We start from the raw sequence: 26,812 nt of genomic DNA, 5'->3' as shown, positions 1-26,812 counted from the left end.
TGAGGTCCAGGTGAAGTTCACCCAGAAGCCAGCAGCATTCCTTCGCGCTTTTGCACCTGGCTCTGCAGCTCCCTCCCTCCCTCACACGGGCATCTCGCTCTGTCCCACAGAAGACCACACATCCGTGTCACAGGAGCCCTGAGGCCTTGTGGAGAAAGCGGTTCCTCATTCAACCCACTGCTGCTCATTACTGTCTCTCACATCTGCCAGCCGGTGAGAACCAACTGTGTTGCGGGCACACAGAACCCCAGGTAACTTTTTATGTTCTTATGCAGATGTTAACGTGGTCTTAAATGATGCTAAAACAGTGAAATCATCTTGTTTGTGTGCATGTGTAAACCCAAAGTGAATGTCAGGTGTCTGTCTGTTGCTTGCTACCTTTTAAAAATGTTTGTGTATGGGTGTTCCTCTTACAACGTCTGTGCCTGTTGCCTGCACAGACCAGAAGAGGGCATTGGATCACCTTGAACAGCAGTGACAGTTGGGAGCCACCATGTAAGTGCTGGGAATCAAACTGTGGTCTTCTAGAAGAACAGCCAGTGTCCCTAACTGCTGAGCCCACTCCCCAACCCCTCCACTCTGTTTTAAAATTTGTTACATGTGTGTGACAGCCACAGTCTGAGGTGGCCCTCTTTTCACCATGTGGGTCCCAGCCATCAGACTTAGTGGCTTAGCAAGAACCTTTACCTACTGAGCCGTCCCCTGGACACTCCACCAGAACCAGGAACTCTGTGTTGTAGACTGGCTAGCCATAAAGCTTCAGGAGCAGCCTGGCTCCACTGCTCTGGTGCTGAGGTCACACATGCTGACCTTCATGCGGACCCTGAACATGGGCTAGCTTGCACAGCACACGGTCCTGACTGAGCTGTCTCCCCACTGCTAGGTTTACCTCATGGCCAGAGCAAAGGGGGCAGTTATGCCCATGGAATCCGAGCTAATCATTGTTAGTAAGCTACTAATAAAAAGACATTAAACACCCCCCCCCCCCCGATTCTTCTCGGTGAGATGAGAAATCCAGTTTAACTTCCATTTCCAAGTATTTATTTCTTCCCTATCAGAGCCTTATTCTGAGGTCTGGCTTTGATTTCCTGGAGTGACTCCAGCACCTGTAGAAACACTGTACCCATCTTTAAAATAATACCCTAAACATCCGTTCCCTTGTTACTGATGGACCACAAAGGTTGGACCTTCCAGTAAGACCTCATCCTGCTGGCCACTCTCTCAGCGTTCCAACAGGAATTAATGCTTTACATTATGACAGGCCTTAGAAACGGCCAAACCATGTGCTGGTTGTGCTTAAGAGATGATAGCACCTGTGAGGAAAAAGCTCAGGAGCTAAATGACTGTTATGTGGCCTGGCACCACACTGGAGCATGCCGCCGATTCTCAGAGTGGTGTCCCTTCTCTCTGGGGGCACTATGTCAAACCTTAAAAATCTGTAGCACTCTTGCTATCTACCACTAACAGCTCTGACACACCAGACTTCGTTTCTAGTACTCTGACAGCATCCCACGTCAGGGATACCTCAGCATCTTATGCAGTCTTTAAGGATAGTTGCAATAAACATGTATCTTCACACAGAAACTTAAAAAAAAAATACTTTAACACAATACATTGGTATTGCCAAGAACTACAATTCAACACAGAGAACACTGCTAAAACATTCATATAAATACTAACATATGCAGATTCACTCCATTAGAAAATTCGTCTGTTAGAATACTAAAGACCTATCTCAGCAAAGCCCAAAGAAAACAACTATTTGAACCGTAGGAACACTAGAAATACCAACTATGAGGTTTATGGAACAGCGGTGGGAGAGAACTTGGTATGTTTACCATTAAGTCACAACGGAAACAATCTAAAATACAACTTTGGACTAGCAGTGTATAAAAATACTTTTTAAACAATACTTTTGGTAGGCATAAGTAGCGCTTAAAAACAAACAGCTATGTAGTCTTCTGTCTTCTGAAGGCCTAGAAACAATCCAATTGACCGCCTTTGGCTAGCTTTTAAGACCCGGACCTGGAAAGCAAGTTCTCTCACACATCATGTACACACACACACCCCGAGAGTAACACAGCCTCCTTCTTTTGTCCTTAGTACACACTGACAATTACAAGAGGCTTCCTTCCATCTCACAAGAGGGTGTAAAACGAGGAGGACCCATTTCCAATTCCAGAGCTGGATGAACACAGAAAAAAAGCAAAGTGGAATTCATGGGTACATGGTTTCTATTTCACTTAAAGGCCCCAGCCTGTGAGTTTAGTCTGGCATATCAATGTTTAGCTTGGGAGGTGGAGGAACGTATTTCCCAGGACTCTGTGTTATAACTACCCTGGCCTTCTTTCCGAACAATGGAGCAATTTTCGGAGCTTCTGGAACCGATGAGTCCTCGGCATCTTCACTGTCTTCGTGATGGAGATCGTAAGAGATATTCCCATATTCTCTTAAAAACGGGAAAACTTCAAGTAGAAACTGACAGAAATCCCTGCGAATACCAAACCACCAATGATTGCCCCCTTTCCGCCTAAAGGTCGTAGCCATCAAAGTCAGTAAAGAGAGCCAGAGCGGGGTGAATATGGAAATGTACGAGAACGTGTTGTGGTCATCCAGTCTGTGAACCAGCAGGACCTCAAAGGTGAGCAGGGGTACGACGATGGTGATCCAGCTGATGGCCATGGTCACATGTGTTCTTCGCTGCTCAGCAACCACATCCAGGGACCGCAGGAACAGGAGGGACCACACGATGTAATAGAGAACCACCAGGCAGAGGAAGGACATGAGGATCCACAGGGGCACGAACACCACCAGCCAGGGCCAGTGGATAATCCTGTCTAGCCTCAAGGCGATGAAAATGAACTGTAGGATGTTGACGGAGCACAGGATCTCCAGCTCCAAGGACCTGTCATGTCGGAAGCCCCAGACGCAGGCAGCCACGGACACGGGGGAAACGAAGAAGAGCGGCATGAAGACCAGCAGCCAGAAGTGGGTGCCCCTCTCCACCCTGTCGCAGACAAGGATCTCAAACATGAGCAGCAGCAGGTGGATGCCCACGGCAATCAGCATGGCTTTGAACTCCACGCAGGCTTCACCCTCTGTACGGTAGCGAGGGTTGCGCGCCCACACGCCCGCACCCACCGAGGCGCCCACGATGACCAGGAGCTTCCACAGCCAGATGGGGGCGAAGACCGCCCAGTAGCTCCACTGGATGATGCCGTCCAGGCGCAGGGGCAGCAGCACGGAGAAGAGCAGCAAGCAGGCATAGATGAGGAACTTACTGGGGTTGAAGTCCTGGAACAGGCCCCTGGGGTTCATGGCGAAGGTTGCACCCTCTCTAGATGCACATCCGCCCGCCGTGCGGAGGAGGCTGCAGACCGCCGCTCCGAGAGGCCGGAACACGTGCGCGCAGTCACGTGGCCCAGCCGGAAGCGAGCTGAGGGCACAGCGTGCGCTGGCCAGGAACGGTGCTGTGCCTACGCCGGAGGCGCTGCCCGGGCCCCGGAGCCCAAGCTTGGGTGGGTGCCCACGCCGCCTGCCTTCATCCCGCACCTACGGTGGCCGACGCCTCGCTGCGTGCGGTGTCAGGTGGGACCTGGCGCGCCGCGGACTCCGCAACCCGCGGGCCGCTGCCTGGGAGCGGGCCGAGACCTCCGGAGGACGCTTCCTGGAGGAGGCCGGAACACGGAGGAGGGAATGAGCTCACATCCTCCCGGCAGGCTTGGGGGCGGGGCGGGGGCGGGGCCCAGCGCGGGGCGGGGGCGGGAACCGAGGGATCTGGGCTAGGCGCAGGACCGGAGAGCCTGTCACCGCAGGGGCGGGGCGCGGGGTTTGGGGGCCTCCCCTCACCCCCAGGGGCGCGCAGTGGGACTCCTGCGAGGTGCGGGGAGAGGCGACAGCGCGATGTGTGGTGCGGGAGTCCGGGTGTGCAAGAGCAGAGGCGGGTGGCTGGCGGGCGTGGGAGTGAGAGCGCGCCGGTAACTGTGCAATTGCCCAGCACTGGTGGACTCGCGCGCGAGGAGCAGTGGCTTTGACCCGGGGTCCGGTGCGGAGGTCGGGTGTGCAGGCGGTACATTAGAATTAGAATTGTGCCCAGGGCAAAACTCCACCTTGACAGAGCGACTAGCTATTCTCAGGCTACTCCCAAAAGGTTGTGCCTGGGAGCGCCTAGGCTGTTAGCAGTAATCTTCTACCTGCGTCACGCGAGAAGTGAAGGGTGGGATCCTGGGAGGGTGTCAGACACCCCCCGCCCCCCCACACACACTCCCCAGGCTAGAAGCAGTTCCGTGAGGGAGCAGGTGAAGAAACTGGACCCGGAGAAGGCTTGGTTAGTGCGGAATTAGGTCTTGGATTCAGGACTCCCAACCTTGAGTCCGTTTTCATTTATTTGGCTCTGCATGAGTCTGATTCCTTTAGAACTGTGTTAGGAAAAGGTCAGTGGTCAAGAAATTTAGGATGTAAGCCAGGCCCTGCTACCCACCGGCTGAGAAAGGAAGCAAATCCAACCCTCTCTCTCTGATAAGCTGTTGTGGGTCTGTGGCTTGAAGCACCATTTTCTCTGAGCTGCTGGGCCTAACTAGACGATTCTCCCCTCCCTTCTCTGCTGGCCCCTGCTCAGCAGAGCCCTGGTGGCTAGTCCTTTTTGCTTTTCAGCTCCGGGGTTAGCCTTCAGGTTCCCTGAAGTGGGTGCAGAGCACAGACATGAACTTCTTAGGTCTTTAGAGGAAAACCAGGATGTAGTGGGGTGGAGTGTTACCATTCTCTGCATAAGGAGGAAGGCTACCCAGGGAGAAGCAGAATGCCTTCATGGACCCCCAGTGCCTCTGCCCTAAGCCCTCCCAGAGAAAAGTGAGGGCCACCGTTCAGCCCCAAGCTTTCCTCAGGCGTGGTTGAGCATCAAGGAGTTGCATATGGGCTGCAGGAGGAGACCAGTGCCTGACAGCAGAGGTCTCCCCAGCCCAGTAGCCACCACCAGTGCCCAGGGCCAACTCTGAACAGACAAACATGTCTGTGAGGCCCCTAGTTTCGACAGACCCCTTTGCTTAGGGGTGCTGCAGTCTCTTTTGCTTACTGGCCTTTTGGTTCTACATTTCAAAAAGGATGTTACCATAGAAAATGGGGTTTTATAAGTGTGTGGTGTGCATGTGTTTGCACATTCAAATGCATGTGGGAGTGTGTGTGTGTGCATGCATAGGTGCATGTAGAGGCCTGAAATTCGAATCAGGTGTCAATCTTGATGGCCCACTGTATTTATTGAGTCAGGCTCTTTTGCTGAACCCAGACCTTCTCCCGAATTCTAGCTAGTCTAGTCTAGCTAGTCTAGCTAGCCAGTTGGCCCAGGGGATCCCTTGTCTCTGTTTCCCAAGGACTGAATTATAGGGCACTGTCACCCAGCTTCTGTTCCACACAATACTTTATCTACTGAGCCATCCCCACCCACACCCACCCCCACCCCCAAGCACAGCTACCCTGAGGCTAGTACACAAATTGAAGCTTAAAATTACCCCTTTCTAGGAGTGCATTGCTCCAGGCCCCCAACTGTGTGCCTTTTCTGAGGTGCATGGCTTTAGGGGATGGAGAGCCCAGAGGGCAGGGACTAGTGTATTCTGAAGGGTGGTGAGACCCTGAGATGTGGCCTGCCCTCAGTGTCCTCCCACAACCACCCCCATGGAGCTGCCTCAGTCTGATCCTCTGTCAAACTTGAGTCTCCTGAACTCACCTGGTTACCTGCTGACACCTGTGGGGGAGGGTGTGTGTGTGTGTGTGTGCCAAGGACAAAGAATGATGTCACTATTCACCTCAGTCCCTTGCAACAAGATCTCTCTCTGGACCTGGAGGTAAGGTTGGCCAACAGGTCCCAGCATTCCTGTCTCCCTCGACCTCTGACCTCCAGCGCTGGAGTTACAGGCCTAGGAAGTCATGTCCAGCTCCTTTGGGGCTGCTTGGGATTTGCCCTCAGTAAGCACAAAGCCCTCTTCCCTGCCTCCACCCCCCCAGGTGACACCTGGACATGCTTCCAGCTCTGGGCTCGAGTCTGGAGCCTTCCAAGGCCTCTGACCCTTGCTGAACGTCTTCTGGGTTACTTCTGCAAACCTAGGAAGTTCCTTTTTCAGGCCCATACGGTTTAGTAATATCTGCTTTGTCACAGAGAAGCCATGGTCCACCTGGTGTTTCCTGTCAGCCCCGTCCCCAGACAGGACACATTCCCACCTCTGCCCACAACAGCAGGGTCCAGCTCCCTGCATCTCCTCCACATACTGTGGAGGCGGAGTAGGCCCCATGCTGTGGCAGCCTACCAAGTCCCCTCCTGCCCTGTCTGTGACAGAAAGATAAGCACCTCAAAGCCAGGACAAAGGAAACACTGTATGAAACAGCCCCAGTGGCGATTGTCACTTGCTGTCTCTGCGTCAAATTAGATGTCCCCTCTCCCAAGGACAGAAGCCACTGTCCTAGGACTTCACAGCCACCCTGCTGTGGTGACCTTGCCGTCTGTCATCCTCATGCCCACACAGCCTGTGTGAGGAAACACTGGAAAGAAGTAGTGGGGTTGAGGTGGCTGACACCCCCCATCTCCCCCACCCTCCCATCCCCCCACCCCCCCAGCTGAGCAGCAGAGTGTGCCACTGTGGCTGCAGGCCTGGGCGGGGGTGGGGGAGTGGGGTGGAGGGTGGGGTGTTTAGACCAGGTGCTTTCAGGGCACTGTGTTTCAGATTATGATGTCACCTGAAGCCGACTGGAAAGGCTGTGCTCACCCTGGGCTGTGGGCCTTCTGCAGCAAAGGCTGGTGTTCCCCTAGGATCTGAGATTACTGCCCCAAGGGAGCCAAGCTTCATGAGGACCTTTGAAACCTAGTGTCAGGTCCTAGCCGCTTTTCCTGTATGCATTCATTCCTTAGCTTGTGCATTAACTAGACACATGCAGTCCAAACATCTGCCCTGTGACCCCGCGCTATCCTAGACACGGGCCCAGCATCGAACTCCCCTGTGTTGGCTCCTTCCCAGTTCTAGTGTGTCGCCTCCTCCAAGAAGCTCTCCCTGACCATACCACCTAAAGTTGCCAGCTCCCTGCACACTGCACCCTGTTTGTTTTTCCTGTTTCTATGGTGCGTGTGTCTGAGTGCCTGTGCACACATGCCACAGCATGTGTCTGGAGGTCAGAGGACAACCCCAGAGTCCGTCCTCACCCTCCTCCTCATTTGAGGCAGCGCTCCAGCTTCTGGGGTCTCCTGTCTCTACCTTCTCTCACTCGAGTGCTGGGATTCCAAGTGCATGCTGCTGTCCAGCTTTACGTGGGTTCTGAGGATCCAGACTCAGGTCATCATTGTTACGTAGTGAGCCCGTTACCCACGGAGACATTTCTCCAGCCCTCCTTCTCCCGCTTCTTATGCGCTCGCTAAGGGAAAACTGCGGGAAGTACCGACTGCTGGAAGTAGGAAGACTGTTTCCAGCCTTGCCGCCTGCAGAAGGACCGCCGTGGGCACTTGACAGTGCTGTGTCTTCCATCCGGCTCTGAAAAGGGAGACTCCCGTCCTTTGCTTCTCCTGTTGTCATGGCATCAACATGAGAGCCTACTTATTTGGTTTGGCATCTCTGTCTCGCCACAGTGGAAGGAGGACAGGTGTGTTTGCTGTGACCGTTTGCCTGGGTACCATACCAACTGAAGGCAGGATCCCAGGCTGGCCTAGAAGTAAGCATGTAGCCCAGGCCGCCCTTGAATCTCTGATCCTCCTGTCTCTGGTATCAGGTGTGCTCCGCTCCACTCCACTCCACGCAGTTTTCACAGAGTGTGGGGTATTTTGCGTGCGCTAGGCCACAGCCAGCCTGCTTGAGGCAACTTTAGCTCACTGACAAATTTGCCTGAGGTGTTTCCAATACTTTTGATGTAGATTGAGAGGAGCTGTGAACTCCGGCTCAGAGCTACTCTTGGACAATTCTGTCCCTGCCCTGCAGAGCCGCAGTCCAGACTGCATTTCTTGGCTTTCGTGTCCTTGAAGAGGCTGTGCATTGTTCTCCTTACACCAAAGATGCCGTCTTAGAGGCCGTTATCAAGTGATCCAGCCTGGGCATCATGTCCCTTCTTTTACAGTCTGTGACACATAAGTGGAATTTCCAGAGAAGGAAAAGCCACACCTGTTAAGGATCCCAAGAGGCCGCAGGACTGAACTTGCTGATTAGAGAGTCAGAATGTTGCAGACCAGAGCTAATGATCCTGGGCTACTTTTCGCTCGCTTTGAAATTCACTCATTGCATAGTCCTGTGTGTGACCTGGCATTCTGTGACTATCAAAAACTTTTCAGTGTATGCTTAGCAGGCCACTAGCTTCTACCAGTGCCAAAGCTAAGAATGTCACCAGCAAGCATGGAAAGTCTGCTGTAATCACCCACTGTGGTTCCCACCAGTGCGTTTGATTTGATTTCTTTGTTCTGTAATAAGATCTCATGTGAGCATCTCCATGGTGGATCTACCTCCATGTCGGATCGCTGCTTTCGGAGCAGCCTGCGTCTGTGTTGAGGGTTATGGACACTCATTTGGCTCAGGAGTCAACTGTCTTTTTCCCTTTGGGATGAGAGCTGGGCTTTGCATCAACACATGGTGTGTCTTATATTCACCAGTATCCTAAATGTGCTGAAACCCCACAGGTAGGAATAATTTTCAGTGGCCCATGGCTGGATGTCCTTCAGTGGCCACTTCAGTGGTTCATTCCAGGGTGCCCTGCTCTCGCTCCACCCCTTGGCTTGTATTGTCACGTGTGTGAACACAGGCATGTGTGTCACGGAAGAGGTGTAGAGGACAACTTGCTGGATTCAGTTTTCTCTCTCAGCGGTGGAACCCAGGGCAGCCCGCTGAGCATCTCACCGGCTCTAAAACGTCTTCATCTCCAACTGTGCTTTGTCCTGGGGTCTTTTCCTCGGTGAATACATGGGTGCTAGTTTCACCTGACCGGAGGTCCCCAAGGGTAAGTGCATGGTGCAGGGGATGTTCTGGAGCTGTGCCTCTGTCCCTCACAGTGACAACAGGGTCCTTAAACTCCTGGCTTTTTAAACTGTGGATCTTGACCCTATATGTGCTCATGTCACTGAATGTGGGAGCTGTGAAGATAATGTGGTAACAGCAAAAGGTTTGGAACTTCTAAATCAAACAGGCACTGAGTCCCAACTGGTTCTGGTGGTGCCTCTCCCCATCCTGTGTGGCAGCCTGTGACTTCATCACAGCCTTGGTTCTCAACACAGCATGCACACTTCCCACTGCTCATGCCTTAAGCCACACCGCACCAGCCAGTGTTGCCTGAAGCCCTGGACTCAGATGTGAGATTGTTGTGTTATGAACTGCAAGGTTTTACCATTGTGCATACACAGTTTTCTGTTCTTTGGGAGACATGATGGATTAATTGTGGAGAGCAGACTGATTTCCCCACTCCAGCACATCTTCAGACTGCACTGTGTTAGATGCTCATTGCTGTTTGGGTTGTTGACTTAAGTTTCAGAAAACATCACTGAGTTCGGGCTTAGGGAAGGACAACATTTCTCAGTTTCTGAAACAGCCCTGCACATGTTTTTTGCCCAGTTCTCAGCACTCAGGTTATGAAGTCAAGGTCGCTGTCAGCTCTAAAAAATGGTTTATGAAGATGTTCCTCATCCTGCATTTTCAAGTGTTCAGGCAGGATCTAGTTTATGTACAAATAAGCCCTTCCAGCTCATTGCTATGTAAATTTGCTTTCATCCTTGAATTATGTTGCCAAAGAATTGTTTTAAAATAAATTTATGATTCATCGATGAATGTTTGATTTGTATGCCTATTTTATATACCTGTGCCCCTGTACAAGTCTCTGGTGAAATGGAATCAAAGGTGGGGAAGTTGTAAGACCTGGACGGCAAGTGTGGTGAAATGTGGCCTGCGGTCCTGCCAGGCCACAGAGCTTCGTGCTGAGGTAGATGCACAGCTACCCCGGGAGGCAGAGCACCCTTCAGCGTGTGGAGTGCAGCACGGATGTGCAAGTTTTGCCCAGGCTGTGGTGCGAGTGGGAAATCCTCCACAGACATCAGAAGAGTGGGGCTGTTGTAGGGAGGTTGGAAAACCAAGAGGCGGAGCATGGCTAGAGGTGGCGGGTCCCTCAGGGTGGGCCTTGGCCTCTTGGTCCATAAGATGAATTCCACCATGCCTTCTCTGCCCTGATGCACTGTAGCACCTCAATAAACCCCCCTGGAGGGGCTCCCGTCAGGGGTTTGGTTACATCAAAGACAGAAGTGGCTGTGGGGGTTGGAATGAGGATGACCCCCATAGCTCAAATGTTCAGTTGCTTGGTCCGAGGTTGGTGGACCTGGTTGGGAAGGATTGGGAGGTGTGACCCTGTTGGAGGAGGTGACGCCTGGTGGGCTTTGAGGCTTCAAAAGGCCACACCATTCTCGGTTAGAGTGCACTTGTGCCCCCCCCCCCACCCACACACACACTGTTGTAGAGCGGATGTGAGTTCTCAGCTGCTGGTCCAGGGCCGTACCTGCCTGCTGCCGTGCCCCCACCGTGATGATCAGGGACTGACCCTCTGGAACTGTGAGTCCCAAATTAAACACTTCGTTTTCTAGGTTGCCTTGGTGGCCCTGGGTTTCTGTCACAGCAGTAGAAAAATCACTAAGACAGAAGTTGGTACCAGGAGTGACGTGTGTGTAAAGAAGCTACTTGCAGGATTAAAGGCCTGTGGTGGCAGGCTGAGCGTGCTGTCTTTTGGAGGAATGTGGAAGACTTTGGGACTTTGGTCTAGGGAAGTGACTGAAGGCTGTCATAGATAGGGTGCTATTGCTGTGATGAAACATCAAGTTGGGGAGGAAAGGGTTTATCTGGCTCACACTTCCACAGTGTAGTCCATCACTGAAGGAAGTCAGGACAAAATAAATCTCAAGCAGGTCTGGAACCTGGAGGCAGGAGCTGATGCAGAGGCCATGGAGAGGTGCTGGTTACTGACCTTCTCCCCCATGGTTTGCTCAGCCTGCCTTCTTATAGAACCCAAGACCACCTGCCTAGGGGTGGCACCGCCCATAATGGCCTGGGCCTTCTTGCATCAACCACTAATAAAGAAAATGCCCTGCAGGCTTGCCACAGCAGGATCCTACGGAGACATTTTCTCAGTGGAGGTCCCTCCTCTCCAGTGCCTCCAGTTTGTGTCAAGGTGACATAAAACTAGCTAACATAAATGCTGGCAGTGGAACTTAATGGGTTGTCCTATGATATAATAGTGCTAAGACAGTAAGGGCTATGGGGCCCTCTCAAGAGGTTTCAGAGGAGGGCAATATTAGCAACTGGGCTAAAGACCATTTTGCAAAGAATGTGGCTGCCTTTGTGCTAAGAATCTGTCCAGGGCTCAACTGAAGCGTTTTAGATGACTTTCAATGACCGAGGAGATTTTAAAACAACCTAATGTTGACCCTGTCCTGTGGTTACTAATGATCACTCTTATGCGTGTCTACAATGAAAGAGATCAGGCAAAAGAAACACAAAATGTACAGTTGGAGGAGAAAAAGAGCACGGGGAAGCTGAATGTTGGGCCAAGTCTCTAAAGAAAGGCCTGCCGTGAAATGGAATGAGAGAGTAGTGCCCTCAGGGCAGGACTCCACCCAGCTAAGCTTCCGACTGGTAAGAGGGATGTACGTGGGGAATCTTCAGCTCCTAAAGCAAAGGAAAGCTTATTCTACAGAGGAAAGCATCAGTCAATCAAAGCAAATACAAATGTAATTCCAAGAGGGACCCAGGTTGCAGACCAAGCAGGCAGCAGGACTTCACAGCTTCATCCAGCTGGTTCTGGCCTGGAGTCATGAAGGAAACCTGAGTAGACACACTGGGGAGTCTCCCTCTGAAGTTAAGGAGAGCTGCTGAGGCCAGGTGTGTGGCAGGGGCATTCCTGAATGGAGGCCTGGAGGCCATTACATAAAGCTGTTAAAAAAAGAAGCTTGGGTTGTCTTGGAGACCCTAAGGGATTGGAGCTGCCAGAGCTGTGGGATGTCTGCCAAGGAGAGCTGCGCACAGGGAGTGGAACCAGCAGGGGAGACGTGTGCTGCAGTCAGCCAAGCTGGAAGGAAATGGACATTGTGATAGCAAAAGTTAGGTTTTCCTGCTGTCCAGCACCATGCCTGCCTGCCTGGCTGCCTGCCTGCTGCCTGCCTGCCTGCCTTGCCTGCTTGCCTGCCTTGCCTGCTTGCCTGCATGCCTGCCTGTGTGCATGCCTGCCTTGCCTGCTCCCTGCCTGCCTGCCTTGCCTGCTTGACTGCCTGCCTGCCTGCCTGCTGCCTGCCTTGCCTGCTTGCCTGCTTGCCTGCTTGCCTGCCTTGCCTGCTTGCCTGCCTGCCTGCCTGCCTGTCTGCCTTGCCTGCCTTGCCTGCCTGCCTGCCTTGCCTGCCTGCCTGCCTGTCTGCCTTGCCTGCCTTGCCTGCTTGACTGCCTGCCTGCCTGTCTGCCTTGCCTGCCTTGCCTGCTTGACTGCCTGCCTTGCCTGCCTTGCCTGCTTGCCTGCCTTGCCTGCCTTGCCTGCCTTGCCTGCCTTGCCTGCCTTGCCTGCCTTGCCTGCCTGCCTGCCTTGCCTGCCTGCCTTGCCTGCCTGCCTGCCTGCCTTGCCTGCCTGCCTGCCTTGCCTGCCTGCCTGCCTACCGCCACGCTCCCGCCATGATGTTCATGAACTAACCCTCTGGGACTGTGAGCCCCAAATTCAATGTTTTCTAAGTTGCCTTGGTTCTGGTGTTTTGTCATAGCAAGTGTAAAGTAACTAACACAGTAATTAAAACATCCATGGTAAATGGGAGGGGCCTAAGGCCAGGAGAGCTCCAGGTAGCCTGGCAGCCTTCTGCCTCTCCATAGCAGTGCAGAGCAGGAGGCAGGTGGATGCTGGCCCTAACGAGTGCCTGCAGAAGAAGAACTTGGAGGGGTCTTTTAAAACTCTTGGTTAGCAGTTGTTTTTATTTTCTATTTATTTACTTACTTGGTTTTTTTGAGACACAGTTTCTCTGTGTAGCTTTGGAGCCTGTCCTGGATTTCGCTCTGTACATCAGGCTGGCCTCAAACTCACAGAGATCCGCCTACCTCTGCCTCCTCCTGAGTGCTGCGATTAAAAGCGTTCTCCATCACTGTCCGGCTAGCAGTTGTTTTTAAAGATTTATTGCTGGGCGGTGGCAGGGCACGCCTTTAATCCAGAGCCAGGCAGATCTCTGTGATTTCGAGGCCAGCCTGGTCTACAGAGTAAAATCCAGGACAGGCTCCAAAGCTACACAAGGAAACCCTGTCTCAAAAAACAAAAACAAAAACAAAAACAACCCAACAAAACAACAAAAAAGAATTATTGCCTAAGGAGGACCCAAAGCTCAAAGTGAAAGACAAAACAATTATTACTTATGAGGGCCATTTTCATTGAAACCACCACAATGCCCGAGTGTATATGTGCGTCATGTGCATGCTGGAGCCCCCAGAGACCAGGAGAGTTACAGGAGCTTGTGGGACTGAACCTCGTCCTTTGCAAGAGCAGTAAGTGCTCTTAACCACTGAGCCGCCATCTCTCTCTCCAGCCCCTGCCCTGATTCTTTTTTCTTCTTTGGTCTGAGATCAGAGTACTGAGATCAGTGTTCCTGTCACTGAAGTCACACCCCCAGACAGCAAGCTTTGCAAACTTCCAGTGAGCGGTCTTGGTGATGGCCCAGTTCTGCCCCATGTTCCAGTCCAGAAGTCTGGATGGACTGAGTTCTCTTCCGGCTACCAAACATGGGTCGGAAGGAGATGCCATGAGCGAACTGGAGCCTGAGGCAGGCCCCGGCTGGGTGATCTCCCTGCCTGCCTGTATTCTGATGTCTGACTCCAAACACCACAGCAGGTGTTGGCTTCACCCAGAGTAAACTCTCCAAGCAGGGCTTGCTATGGCTACCTCGAGACTGTTGAGTGGACCACGTCCTTTGTCCTGCCATCTGTCCCTGACCTCCATCTGCACTGCAGAACCATGGCTCAAAGCTTAGAGCTCTCTCAGAGCAGCGAGCCCCCCCCCCCACCTCTGCCACTGCTTCCCTTAGCCTGTGATTGGACCCTACGGGCCTCAGGTAAATGTCCCATCCTTGTGCCCAATACACACACCACAAGTGCCGCCAGGGCAATTCGTGCAGTATGTATGTCATGGGGAAACCCAGGAACCCGTGTCCCCAAACTGGATTTGATCTTTTTGTCCCAACCCCTCACCTGCTCACCACCGTTCCCTTAAAAAAATTAACACAGTCACTGATGTAGGAGACACTGCCCCACTCTAAAGTGGGTCTTGTCACTGTGCACACAGGCACATGAGGACCCTGGGACTCAGCTAGGGTGGCGGAGCTGGGCTCCAGCATTCTGGTTTTGAGCTGTTGGAGTGTAGGCTCTCCCTCCCTCTCTCCCTTTCTCTCTCCCTTTTCTTCCTGAAACAGGGTTTCTCTGTATAACCCTGACTGACCTGCAAGTCACTCTGTAGTCCAGGCTGGCCTCGAACTCACAAAGATCCACCTGCCTCTGCCTCCCAAGTGCTGGGATTAAAGTCATGTGCCACCCACCACCATCCAGCTCTATTTCTTTCTTTCTTTCTTTCTTTCTTTTTTTTTTTTTTTTTTTTTTTTTTTGAGACAGGGTTTCTCTGTGTAGCTTTGCGCCTGTCCTGGAACTCACTTTGGAGACCAGGCTGGCCTCAAACTCACAGAGATCCGCCTGCCTCTGCCTCCTGAGTGCTGGGATTACAGGCGTGTGCCACCATCGCCTGGCTCAGCTCTATTTCTAACCATGTGTTTTTGGTACAAATGTTCGTCCTGGAACACAAGAACCCGGAGATCCCAGTGGGTGCCCTGGGGCTCAGATCTGTACCTATGACAAAGGAAAGAGACAGGTAAGCTCCACTTTTGGTGTGCTGTGGCACAAGCACGCACACACACACATCGAGACACACAGACTCTGGTTGTGGAAAGTCAAAGCTGCAGGAAGCTGTGCAAGGAAACACTAAATCCTGAGAGAAGAACTGAGCAATGAGGACAATGGCTTTGTCTCACAGAACTGTCTCTGGACCCTGAGGTCACAGGACCTCCTTCTGCCCAGGAAGTCTGCAGGGATTTGTTCCAGGAACCGTCCTGAAGCTTCCTGTCTGCAAGGTAGGTGGGGAGGGGGGTTTCCTGTTATTCCAGGATTTCTGCTGTTGCTGTAGTTCTTGAAATTTCTCCTTTGCTCTTCTTCAGACAGCCCCACTGAGGCCAGCCACTGTGGGCCGAGTCACCATGGGCTCCCTCCTTGGGCCCATGTGTCTCAGGGTCCAGCCTAGGTCTTCCCCCTGCTCCCTTCACTTCTCAGGCCCCATTAGGTGAGCTTTATCCCCACCCTCCCAGGAAATCTCCAGCTGCCTGCTTGCACCAAAGCCTGTGAAATCTCCACTTCGGAAGCCTTGGCTTCTGTACTTGTGAAAGGGGCCATGTGATGTCATGGTGTGCCTTAGCCAGCATGCAGTAGACCCTGGATGGAGGCGTCTTTCCTTTCTTGCTCCAGTCAGGCGCAGGAAGACAGTGGTTAGGTACAGTCTTCTTGGAGCAAGCAGGGCTGGAGTGCAAGATGCTGATGAACAGGGCTCACAGAGAGGCCTTTGGGAGAGTCCATTTCTGTTACTGAAGTTGGTGGGGTCAGAGCCTGGGCCTTGTGGCCCTAACAAGCACTGGTCCTCAATAGGTCTATTAAAGAGACAGGAAATAATGAAAAGCAGAGAAAGATTTATTCAGTGTGCCCTGGTGATACCCCCCACCCTCCCCACACCCCAGGCCTGCATGGGGTTTAAGTTTAAATAGCCAGGAGTGTGCATAGCTAAGCAGTACTGGTCAAGGTGTGATCCTGCCCGTCACTGGCCTATCAATGTCTAGTTTCCATTCTCTCCTACAAGTTGGTCTGACTAGTTGTCAGAACTCTGAAATCTCTTCCTCAGAGATGAGGTCCCCGGTGATTGGTGCCAGGTGCCAGTCTTTTCTTTCTCCTGCCAGAAGATTCCTGCAGAATTCCAATTCCTTGGGGGTTTGAGGCACAAGTGTCTCTTTAGAATATCTCCATCCCTGCCTGGACAGTCACTTTACCTGCATTAGAAGGACAGGAATGACAGCCACAAACGAAGGTTGGGGTGTGTGTGGGGGGGGTGAGTCACAGGACAGGGGAGGGAGGGGCAATAGGGTGCAGGGTCCAGGCATCACGTAGCCAGCCTTAGGAGGAGGGCCTCCGTCTGGGGTGGGGTTAAAGGACTGAGTGTTAGCAGGAACTGAGGGCGTCACCAGGGAGGGAGCGGCACCCTGTGCCGTGGCTTGTTGGCCAGGCAGGGAGGGTAGAAGGGCTGGCTGGGAGGTGTCAGCCCTGACTCAGGATGAGTCAGTCTTTGCTCTGGACTCTGTCCCTGTAGCCCTTCCTGGGAGAGAAGGTGGAAAGTACTGGCTTGTTCTCCAGGGTTGCCTTGAGTTTGGGCCAAGAAGATGGATGGGGCAGGACTTCCTTTTCCTTGTGTGCCTCCAATTCTGGGCATCCCCAGATGGAATCCAGTTCCCTTGAGACTGTCTCCCTCTGTTCCTTGGCTCTCTGTTTCTCACTGTGTGGTGCTGGTGACGGAACCCCCAGCCTGAGAAGAGCAACACAGGCACCCGTCTGCTGAGCTCACCCTCAGCCCGGCTCCCACCCTCACCACAGGTCTCCCACTCTCACCTTGGGGGCAGTAAGTCTGGTGTGCTGAGCCTTTGAATTCAGCAGAGATGGAGGAGGCCCTTCCGGTGGTCACTCTCCTGGGTCCTGGAGGGTGGGTGTGACTCCATGTTTACTGCCCAGCAACTGCCAAGGAGAGACAGAACTGCCTCCCAGATGCCCGTCAGGTGCCAGATTCTGTCTCCAGGTGCCTCCACAAGCACGGGGGGCTTATAGTAGGCTGCACCATGCCATGTACAGGGGAACCCAGCCTGGCCAGGGGCTTCAATGCCCAAAGCATCCTTAATGGGTGACCACTGAGCCCTCCTCAGAGTGTCTGTCCTAGTTCCTCTCCTGTGTCCCAGGAGTCATGTGCTGACTCCGGGGAGGGAGGGCTTGTGGCCTAGGAGATGACACGAGGCTGTGGGCTGTAGTTCTCTTTGTGTCAAAGCTTGGCAGCAGCTGGGGGATTTCTGGAAGGAGGGTGGGGGAGCCAGGAAGGAAAGCACCGTGGGACCTGGTGTTTCCCCAGTCTAGAAAACAAAAAAAGGAGGGGGGTTCTGCCCACGAGGTTGTTTTTACCCTTAGAATGAGCCAGCCTGGGTCAGAAAGGGGAGGGCCAGTGTCCTTCAACTTCAAAGATTTCCCTCTAGTCCAGAATCTGCGTGTGTGTGTGTGTGTGTGTGTGTGTGTGTGTGTGTGTGTGTGTGTGATTTCAGAAGCAGGGCGGGCCTAGGGTGGAAGGAGGAGGCTCTCCTGGTACAGAGGGTGGACCTGGACTGCAACATACAGATAAAGCTCAGAGAGGTGAAGAGATTTGCCTGAGGTCACACAGCATGTGTTGATAGAGCTATTTTTTTTTTAAATTTACGTATTCATTCATTCATGTGTGTGTCTGTGCGTGCGTATGTGTGTATGTACATATATATGTACATGAGTGTGCATACATGTGTGTACACATGAGGATGCAAGTCAGAGGACAACTTCGGCTGTCATTCCTCAGGCACCATACATACATATACATATACACATACACATACACACACACATACACACACACACACACACACACACACACACACACACATATATATATATAATGTGTGTGTGCACAAAAGCCTGAACATGTCAGAAGAGGGCATTGGGTCCTCCGGAACTGGAGTTACAGGCAGTTGTGAGCCACCATGTGGGTGCTGGGAACTGAACCCAGGTCCTCCGCAAGAACAGCATATGCTCTTAACCTCTGAGTCATCTCTCAGGCCCCAGTCCACCTTGTTTTTGAGACATTGCTGCCTAGAACTCACAAGTAGTCTAGGATGATTGGCTAGTGAGCCCCAGGAATCCTCCTGTCTCTGTGTCCCCAGCACAGGAGTCACAGATGTATGCCACTGCACCAAGCCTTAAACAAAGACACATGGGTTCTGAGGGTTGAACTTAGGTCCCTGCTTATAAGGCAGGACTTTACCAACATCACCACCTCTGCCATTAGCCCTGAGAGCTGCAACTGCAGCCTAGTCTCTGCGGCTCCAAAGTCACAGTAAACAGCCCCTCAATAGGAGGAACAGCAGGCCTCTCCAGTCTTTTCTAGATCATTCCAAGCCCTCCTTCATCAGAATGGATTCTTCCTGTTCCCTCAGTCACACCTCCCCTTACATGAGCTGCTGAGTTGTGGGGAAGGTCGGCTTCTAGAAACTGCCCTTGAGAGGGATGCATGAAGTTACCTCCTCTGCCATTGGGCAGGGCAGAGAGGAACCTTGGTCAGAACTGGAACTGGAGCAGCAGCAGTGCCAGGACCCATAGCTGGGAAGAAAGTAGTGGTCCAAAGGTCCCTGTACCCATCACTACTACAGCCCTGTTAGAGAAGGCATGGGGCCAAACTCCCTGGCTACCACTTCCCAGCAGGGAAGACCCCAGGGCTGGGGTTGCCTGAGGGAAGGGCCCTCACCACTGGCTCAGCTCCCTTCCTCCTCCCTGGAAGGACCCATTCCTGATCCTGCCCTAGATGGGGGCACCCCACCCACTGAAGTACAGCCACAGTTCTAGGAATGACAGATGGGCCATTTGTGCTCAGGAGTCATGGGTTGGCCCCAGCCAAGCACAGACAGTGAGGAAGGTCAGTGTTCCCTCTGCCCTGTTTGTGCTTACCAAACAGCACAGAAGATGCTCACGGTGCCCCGCAAATGCTTCTGAAGGAGGACTGGAGTGTGTAGAATCTTCTCTTCACACCATCAGCAGATTAGAGGACCCTCACAGGTCTGCCTGGGCATCATGTGTTCTTGTGTGGAGACCCCTGGCTCTGCCAAGAGTTCCTGAAGCAGCCAGCAGCATGGAGGATAAGGGCCCACCTGAGACCTGGCATGAGGCATCGCAGTACCTTTTCCATAGTAGGGCACATACATGTCTTGTGTGAGAGCCCCTGCACCCAAGTCCTGCCTGTCACTCTCTGGTGGTGCTGGTATGTCTAGACCTTCGACATGACTCTGCTGATGGGTCCCAGTGGGAGCCATGCATTCTAGGGGCAGAGCGTGAGTCAGCCTTTCATACAGCCCAGTGCATCTGTTTGTAAGGGATAGGAACAGCAGCCACACACTCTAGGAAAGGTGGGTCAGAGCCTGTGAGGCTACATGGTGGTGGTGGGGAGTGGGGTAGGTGGGCAGGGGACAGGACACGGAAATTCTGGCCCAGCTGATTCTGGTGTGTGACCCAGCTCCTGACTCTGTCTCCTGAACTACTCAGTTCACTTGTGGATAGACTGTTTGCACTGTCATCTGATCAAGGGGGTCTGCCTGGGGAAGAACTTCACGCCCTCAAAGCCTCCGAGGTAACCTTTGCTGTCCCTCACTGTGGAAGTCCACGTCTGTGTCTGTCCTGCCAACTCCATGTGTAACCTCACTCAGCCCTGTGTCCCTAGAGCTCCGGAGGTGCTGCTCCTGCTGCTGGCTAGCTGGGAAACAGACACAGTGCCCCAGGTTTGGTGACCACTAGTTACATGGAGGCATTCTCCTTTAGCTACACTTCCTGACTCCAACAGACTTCCATGTGATTCTTCCAGGTTATGAATGATGCACGTTTTTTTACGATGCCTCCGGTAGGGTCTGGAGAGATGACTCAGCAGTTAAGAGCACTTGTTGCTTTTACAGATGACCCAGGTTCAGTTCCCAGCACCCACGTGATGGCTCACAACCACCTGTCACTCCAGTTCCAGGGGATTCACACCTTCTTCTGCCTTATGCAGGCACCAGGCACCCACATGGTGTACATACATGCAATGCAGGTAAAACACCATCCACATAAATCTATTTTTAAAAAGCAGCTTCCTAGTCCTTCTCCCTTAGGGCACCAGCTGGTTTTGTTATCTTTCTTTTTAAAGCAATCTTTTACATTTCCATCCATCCATCCATCCATCCATCTCTTTATCAATCAATCAGTCTACTATCTATCTACCTATTTGTGTGTGTGTGGGAGAGAGAGAGACAGAGACAGAGGTCAGAGGACAACTTGAGGGAGCCAGTTTTCCCTTTCCATTATGTGGATCTCAGTGTTCCACCTCCGGTTGAGGTTATCGGGCTTCTCTGCAGGTGCCTTCACTCTCCATCTGGCTTGCCCCAAGACTCCGCTTCTCCTTGTACTGTCAGTGGGAGGACTGGGTCTGTTAGTTGCTGGTACGGGAACCATTTAAACAAAGCACAAAGCCTCAGAAACAATAAACATGTATCCTAATTTAGAATTATCAACAAGAGTAATTACACAGTGCGGGCTACTCTTATCACTGTTTTCCTCCTTAAAGATTAGAGACAAGCGTTGAATTATTGCCATACAGTGAAATGCGCCATGGTGACGGCGGGGGGGGGGGGTGGGAGTATTATCACTCACAACTGTGGCGGTGGGAAGTGGCTAGGAAAATCAACCCTAGTTGCAATCCTATTAGAAATTCCAAGCTTCTGGGTATACGAGGGTGATGGCGGGGCAGCTTGTCTGTAGTTCTTGCCGCAGGCTATGGCTTGGGTTATGGCTCCGGCCCTTGAATGTGACCTAGGTCAAGGTAACAGCTGTAACTCCTTTACTAATAGGATGTATTCACAGGCCAAGCTAGAGGCGGCGCCACCTGTAGTTTCCAGATCCTGACCAAGGGTCTCCAAAACTGCTTGTCCCCTTCCACACCAGGGCGCAAGCCACACTTGGCCACCTCGTCCTCCTCATTGGATTCTATCAGCTCTCTCCTTCTTCTTCTCCTTCTTCTTTTTTTTTTTTTTTTTTTTTCACTACTCTGCCTCGCTTTGGCTTCCCCGGGAGTGCACCCGCCCACGCCCGGCGTCCCCAGACCAGTTCCCAAGCTCCGCCACTGCAGCAGCGGTCACGTGCGCTAGTCCCGCGCGCTAGTCCCGCGGAGGAGCCAAAAGGAAGGAGGGGTGGGCGGGGCCGTTCCACGGGACCACGCCCCTACGCTCAAAAACGCTTTCTCATTGGCGGAAGTTTGGAGGTACCGCTTCGGATTGGTAGGTAGGCGTGGCCTCGGGAGCGGAAGGGAGGGCCGGGTCTGGGGAGGCCAGGGTTGCCCGGCGGACCGCGGGAACGCGCTCCCGGGGGTGGGGACGCGAGCTCACGACTGCTCAATGACAAATCCAGTCGGAACAGCTGGGGTCCGGCCCCGGGACGGGGCGGGGCGCGCGTGAGAGCGGCGAGTCTGTTTGTGCGCACGGCCAGAGCCGCGGTGGGACGGGTCCCCCAGGTAAGGATGCTGCGCCCCGCAGGGGACCGTAGGCGCGGGGTGCGCCCTGGATAGGGAAGTGGTGCGCTCCCCGCGCGATCTTGGGCCTCCTAGTTCCACGTTGGGAGGGAGGGACGTGTCCCCTGAAGAAGGACAACGCCCCGGGCCGCGCCCCGCTTGGCTTGGGAGGTGTCCCCTGGGAAAGCTGGATGGCCTCCCAGACGGATCTGGGGGTGCTGAGGACATGGGGGAGGCGCCCCAGTTTCTCTTCCTTTGCCGCCTGTCCTTCCCTTTTCCCACAAATGACCACTTCCTGCCTTTTCGGGCCTCCCGCCTGAGTTGGTCCACTTCCTCAGTCCCTTTCAGAGCGATAAAATGTTGCCCAAACTTCTTTCTTAAAGGTAGGAACTTGTACTTGGGTGACCCGGGGGCTGGGTTCCTGAAGTTTGGAAGGAGCTTGGTTGGTTGTGAATTACTTTTTGATCGTATCGTCCTAGCGTGTCTAGCATCGAAGGTGGCTTCTGGAAGCACGGTGGCTTGAAGGGTTTTCCCGGCATGGGGCGTGTTGGCTCCCGGTGCTGGCTCAGACCTGGAGCCCCGGAGAGCGTCACACCCACAGCGGCGTCCTTGCTCCCACTGTGTTCATTTCCAAGTGAATGCTGGAACCTTGGGACTTTGATGTTATCAGGTGTTCTTCTGGGGAGAGTCTGGAGTATCCAGCGGACAGATTGTTCTTTGATTTGCCTTTAACCGCGGTTGACATGACAGAGAATCCCTTGCTCTTCCTTGATTTCCTAGTCACTTTTCTTAAGTTTGGAGGATACTAAATGAACAAGGCTTATCAGAGAGGAAGGGAGGACATGTGTTTTAGATATGCAAGTGAAGGTTGCCTTAAACAGATTCTTGGATGTCAAGTCTGAGAATACGTCAAGTGGTGCTTCTTAAGCCTGGCTTGTGGTGGTGAAGTTGTGAGAATCAGGGGGACCATGAAAGGAGCGTTGAATATTGGAAGAACAGGAGACTTGAGCCAAGGACGGGCGCTGGACTTTGTGTGTGTGAGACACGGTCTTTTATAGCCCAGCCTGGCCTGGAACTTGATAGGTAATGAGAGTGACCTTGAACTTCTGATGTTCCTGCCTCTACCCCCTGAGTGCTGTGGTAACTGTGTGCTCTACCATGCAGTACTGGGGATGGAACCCAGGGCTTCCTACATGCTCAAAAACTCTACCAACTGAGCCAAACCCCCAGCCTGGTGGAACTTCTTAGTGCTGTGGTCCAGAGGAGGCCCTTTCTCTTCTCAGAACCCCAGCATCAATGCAGCCGTGAAAACGTTGTCACCCATCCCCACTGTCAGCGCCAAGTCCGGTAGGATGTGTTTCAGATACTCTCTGTGGGAGTGGGGGCCGTGCTAGGATTTGCCCGCCATGAGTCTCATGCGGAGGCTCAGTGGTTAACGCATTTGCCTTGGGAGCACAAGGACTGGAGTTCGGATCAGCAGCCTGTGAAGCTGTCGGAGTTGGTGGGGTATGGTCTCGCTGGGCCCTCGAAGGGGATGTGGAGATGCTGTTCCCCCCCCCCCCCCCCCCCCCCCGCAGTTGAGGACCGAACCCAGGGCCTTGCGCTTGCACTGCACTACCACTGAGCTAAGTCCCCAACCCCTGTTCTCTTCTTGACTTTGCTTCTTGTCTACCGAGAGGTAGCTAGCTTCTGCTAGCATGCATTCTCTCTATGATACACTGCTTTGCTAGAGCCCCCAAAGCAGCAAGTCAGTGAGTGACCGGCTGAAGCTGTGATGTATGTATCTGTGTATCTGTGTGTATGTGCATATATATAAATGTATATATATATATATATGTGTGTGTGTGTGTGTATGTATTTTAGATTTATTTTTATTTGTACATTGTGTGTGTATGTATAAGTCTATGTCTATGTATGTATGTTTTAGATTTATTTTTATTTGCGGCGTGTGTGCATGCATGCACATGAGTGCCTATGTGTGCAGATACCCTTGAAGTCAGAAGAGGGCATGGATAGGATCCCTGGAGCTGGGGTCACAAACAGTTGTGAGTTGCCCCCCATGGGTGCTGGGAACCAAACTTGGGGCCTCTGGGAGAGCAGCAAGTGCCTCTAACTGCGGAGCCGTCCCTCCAGCCCCCACCATGTTATTTATTATTATTGTGTCTGTGCACATGTGAGGAGGTCAGGATGCCTGGTGGAGTTTGCTCTTTCCTTCCATTTTACTTGGGTTTTCGGGATCAAACTCAGGTAGTCAGCCTTGCATGCCGAGCACCTTACCCACTCAGCCACCTTGTCGGCCCTGGAGGCTCGCTTCTTTTGAAGTGGAGTCCTAAGTCTGTTCCAATAGCAGAAAACTGATGTAAAGGGAAAGAAACTGAGGTGCAGTCCCCTGTAGGTACGCTATGGATTCTCTCCACTTCAGAGCCTTTACTTTGTGTGTGTGTGTAGTTGGACCAGGGCCTTGTGCATGACCAGGCACACACTCCACCAGTGTGGCACCCCGGCTCCTCCCCTTCCTTTCCACTTACTTCCCACTGGAAACTGTGGCTGCTCTTATCTGAGGTCCCAGCAAGGTTTTTACTGTGCCTGAGGACATATTTTTCCAGGCTTCTTTGTGAGAAAAGTGTGGGTGTGAGTTACCGGATCGCTTTTGGAAAATAGGATCTAGACACATAAAGATAGGAAAATGAGGCCATTATGGTGGCGCACTCTGGTAGGATTTGCTGAAGGAGGCAGAGGCAGGAGGATCAATCACAAGTTTGAGGTCAGCCTGAGCTACACATTTAAGCTGGGTGGCGGTGGTACAAACCTTTAATCCCAGCACTTGGGAGGCAGAGCCAGGAGGATCTCTGTGAGTTCGAGGCCAGCCTGGTCTACAGAGCGAGTAAGTCTCAATCCAGGACAGGAACCAAAGCTACACAGAGAAACCCTGTCTCGAACAAACTGCAAAAAGAAAAGAAAAAAAAAAAAAAAAAGGAAAATGTAACTGTAAATGGAATCTTGGAATCTGGAGAGTTCTTGGTAGACAGTGGAAGCAGAGGTTTCCTCTGTGTGTTTGATTTGGTGCTAGGGATGGAGCCTCAGAGTTTTAATTCTTAGGCTAGGAAGATGCCCAGTGGTTAAAGCACTTGCTTTGTAAGCAGTAAGATTTGGAGTTTCAGTCCCCAGAGCCCAAATAAATGCCCAGTGGGCACAGCAGCCTGCTGAAATTCAGCATGGGAAGGAAGGTGGAGACAGGCTCCCAGGAGAAAGTGGGCCAGAGCATGAGAGTCACCAAATCAGTGAGCTCTGAGTCAGATTGAGGGTGATTCCTCAACATGCATGTGCCCTTGTGTGCAGAGCACCTACAACACAAGCAGATAGTACACATCTGTGTAAACTCACATAAAAAAAAAAAAAAAAAATGGAAGAAAAAAAAATCTTCACTCTTGCCTTGCAGTTCAAGGCAAGAACCTTCAAGGTTCCTGCCTTGGGAACGATGGCTTAAGGCTCCATAAAAAGCTCAAAGCCTGGGAGTTGGTGCTGTATCGTTCCATCATGGTGAACCTCTCTGGATTCTGTGACTAACCCTCCCCCATCCGTTTCATTTCTGAATGTGGGAACCATACCATCCTTGAAGACTTTGAAGCTGGAGGCACTGTAATAACAACCAGAACTATTGGCGTGGGACTCTGGGAACTGTTTTCAGGAAGGCGGAATACTAGAACCTTACATCCTGCTGCTGAGGATTGAACCCAGGACCTTGTGTATGTTAGGCAACTGCTCTACCACTGAGCTATTCCCCTAGCACAGAAGGTGTGTGTGTGTGTGTGTGTGTGTGTGTGTGTGTGAGAGAGAGAGAGAGAGAGAGAGAGAGAGAGAGAGAGAGAGAGAGAGACAGACAGATAGACAGACAAACAGACACAGAGAGAGAGACAGACAGACACTCATTCGTCCGGACTTTGCCATGTAGGCCAGGCTGGCTGGTCTGTGACTTCCAGGAATCCAGTCCACTGGGCTCCCTGTCCTGCTGTGGCTAGGATCTCAGGAATATGCTTTGCGCCTTTCCTGGGACTCACTTGGTTGCCCAGGCTGGCCTTGAACTCACAGAGATTCACCTGGCTCTGCCTCCTGAGTGCTGGGATTAAAGGCTGCTCCAGGCTTTTCTAACATGAGTTCTGAGGATTGAACTCAGGTTCTCCCATTTGCAGGGCAAGTGCATTACCTGCTGAGCCATCTCCCCAGCCCCGAGTCCCACTATTTTTTATTGGTTTTATTTTTTCTTTTTAAAATTTTTTTAATCCTCTGTGTTAATAATTGAATGCAGGATGTAGTGTACACTAGGCAACTGCTTTCTCACTGAGCTAAATCTCCATCCTGTCTCCAATTACTTCTAAATAGCACTTGTTGTTAATTTGTTTTCTGTTTTTAAATTAAATTTTACATGCATTTTTATGTGTATGTGTATGCTTATTTGAGATTATGTGTCTGATGTGTGTGCAAGAGCCATAAGAGGTCAGATAAGGTTGTCAGATCGTGGGAAGGTATATGAGTCACCATGTGGGTGCTGGGAACTGAACCCAGGTCCTCTGGAAGAGCAACCCAGTTCTCTTAACCACTGAGCCATCTCTCCAGTCCCAATTGTGAACTTCTGATCCTCCTGCCTCTACCCAGTCAGTGCTGAGCTAACAAAGGTACACCTCCGTACATGGTCTACATGGGGCTGGGGATTGAACCCAGGCTTCATGTAGGGTGAGTTCACATTCCACAACTGAGTCGCGTCCAGACCACCACTGTCCTTCTCTAGACTAGCTTCCTTTTTTTTTTTTTTTCTTTCTTTCTTTCTTTTTTTCCACCCCCCCAGAGCTGAGGACCGAACCCAGGGCCTTGCGCTTGGTAGGCAAGCGCTCTACCACTGAGCTAAATCCCCAACCCCTTCTTTCTTTTTTTAAAAAAGCTTTTGTTTGTTTTTGTTCTGAGACAGGGTCTTTCCAGTAGCCCTGGCCATTCTGGGAACCCCCTCTGTAGACCAGATGGGCTGAGTCACAGAGATCCCCCTGCCTCTGCCTCCCGAGTGCCGGGACTAAAGGTGTGCCACCACACCTAGCTTCTTTTTAAAAAATTTTAGATTATACACCATTGAGATGATTTTTGTTATGGTGCTTCCCAAAGCATGTGGGTACTGTAGGGGATAAAGAGACATCCGGAGTTCCTGCTGTTCTAGAAACTTCCATATCATACTTGGAACCTCATTTCTTTTTTCCAGTTCATTGTCAGGCCCGAGAATTAATCAGCCAAATATGCAGCAGCTTTAGAAATTAGAAATTTAAAACTTGCTGTCCCCAAACTAAATGGAACGCAGAGATTCTTTTAAATCAACTCTAAAACAAGTTAGTGGAAAAAAAAAATCATTGACAAAGTGATCTCCTTG

The 26,812-nt window shown here is 52.1% G+C and overlaps 2 protein-coding genes across 3 annotated transcripts in view; one reads left to right on the top strand and one right to left on the bottom strand.

Moving 5' to 3' along the window:
• Positions 1 to 1,585: 1,585 nt before the first annotated feature.
• Tmem185b (transmembrane protein 185B) lies at positions 1,586 to 3,703 on the bottom strand. The gene has a single exon (XM_036202287.1). The coding sequence runs from the start codon at positions 3,316 to 3,318 to the stop codon at positions 2,266 to 2,268; it is 1,053 nt and encodes a 350-aa protein (XP_036058180.1). The 5' UTR covers positions 3,319 to 3,703; the 3' UTR covers positions 1,586 to 2,265.
• Positions 3,704 to 21,202: 17,499 nt separating this feature from the next.
• Ralb (RAS like proto-oncogene B) overlaps positions 21,203 to 26,812 on the top strand; it is a 37,417-nt gene continuing 31,807 nt past the window's right edge. Inside the window, exon 1 of one of the 2 annotated variants that reach the window (XM_036202810.1) lies at positions 21,203 to 21,405. The gene's annotated coding sequence lies outside the window, so the exon portion shown is untranslated. Of the gene's footprint in view, positions 21,406 to 21,717; positions 21,786 to 26,812 lie in introns of those variants that run through there. The other variant, XM_036202812.1, reaches the window with a different exon arrangement.

This window comes from Onychomys torridus, chromosome 11 (genome assembly GCF_903995425.1).
Source record: "Onychomys torridus chromosome 11, mOncTor1.1, whole genome shotgun sequence".
NCBI classification, from domain to species: Eukaryota; Metazoa; Chordata; class Mammalia; order Rodentia; family Cricetidae; genus Onychomys; species Onychomys torridus.
Note: the sequence above shows the minus strand (reverse complement) of the source record. Positions and strands in the feature narration are given on the sequence as shown.

What these genes read in the sequence shown, in the direction of transcription:
- Tmem185b (XM_036202287.1), bottom strand. Translation starts at nt 3,318, where the DNA reads ATGAACCCCAGGGGCCTGTTCCAGGACTTCAACCCCAGTAAGTTCCTC.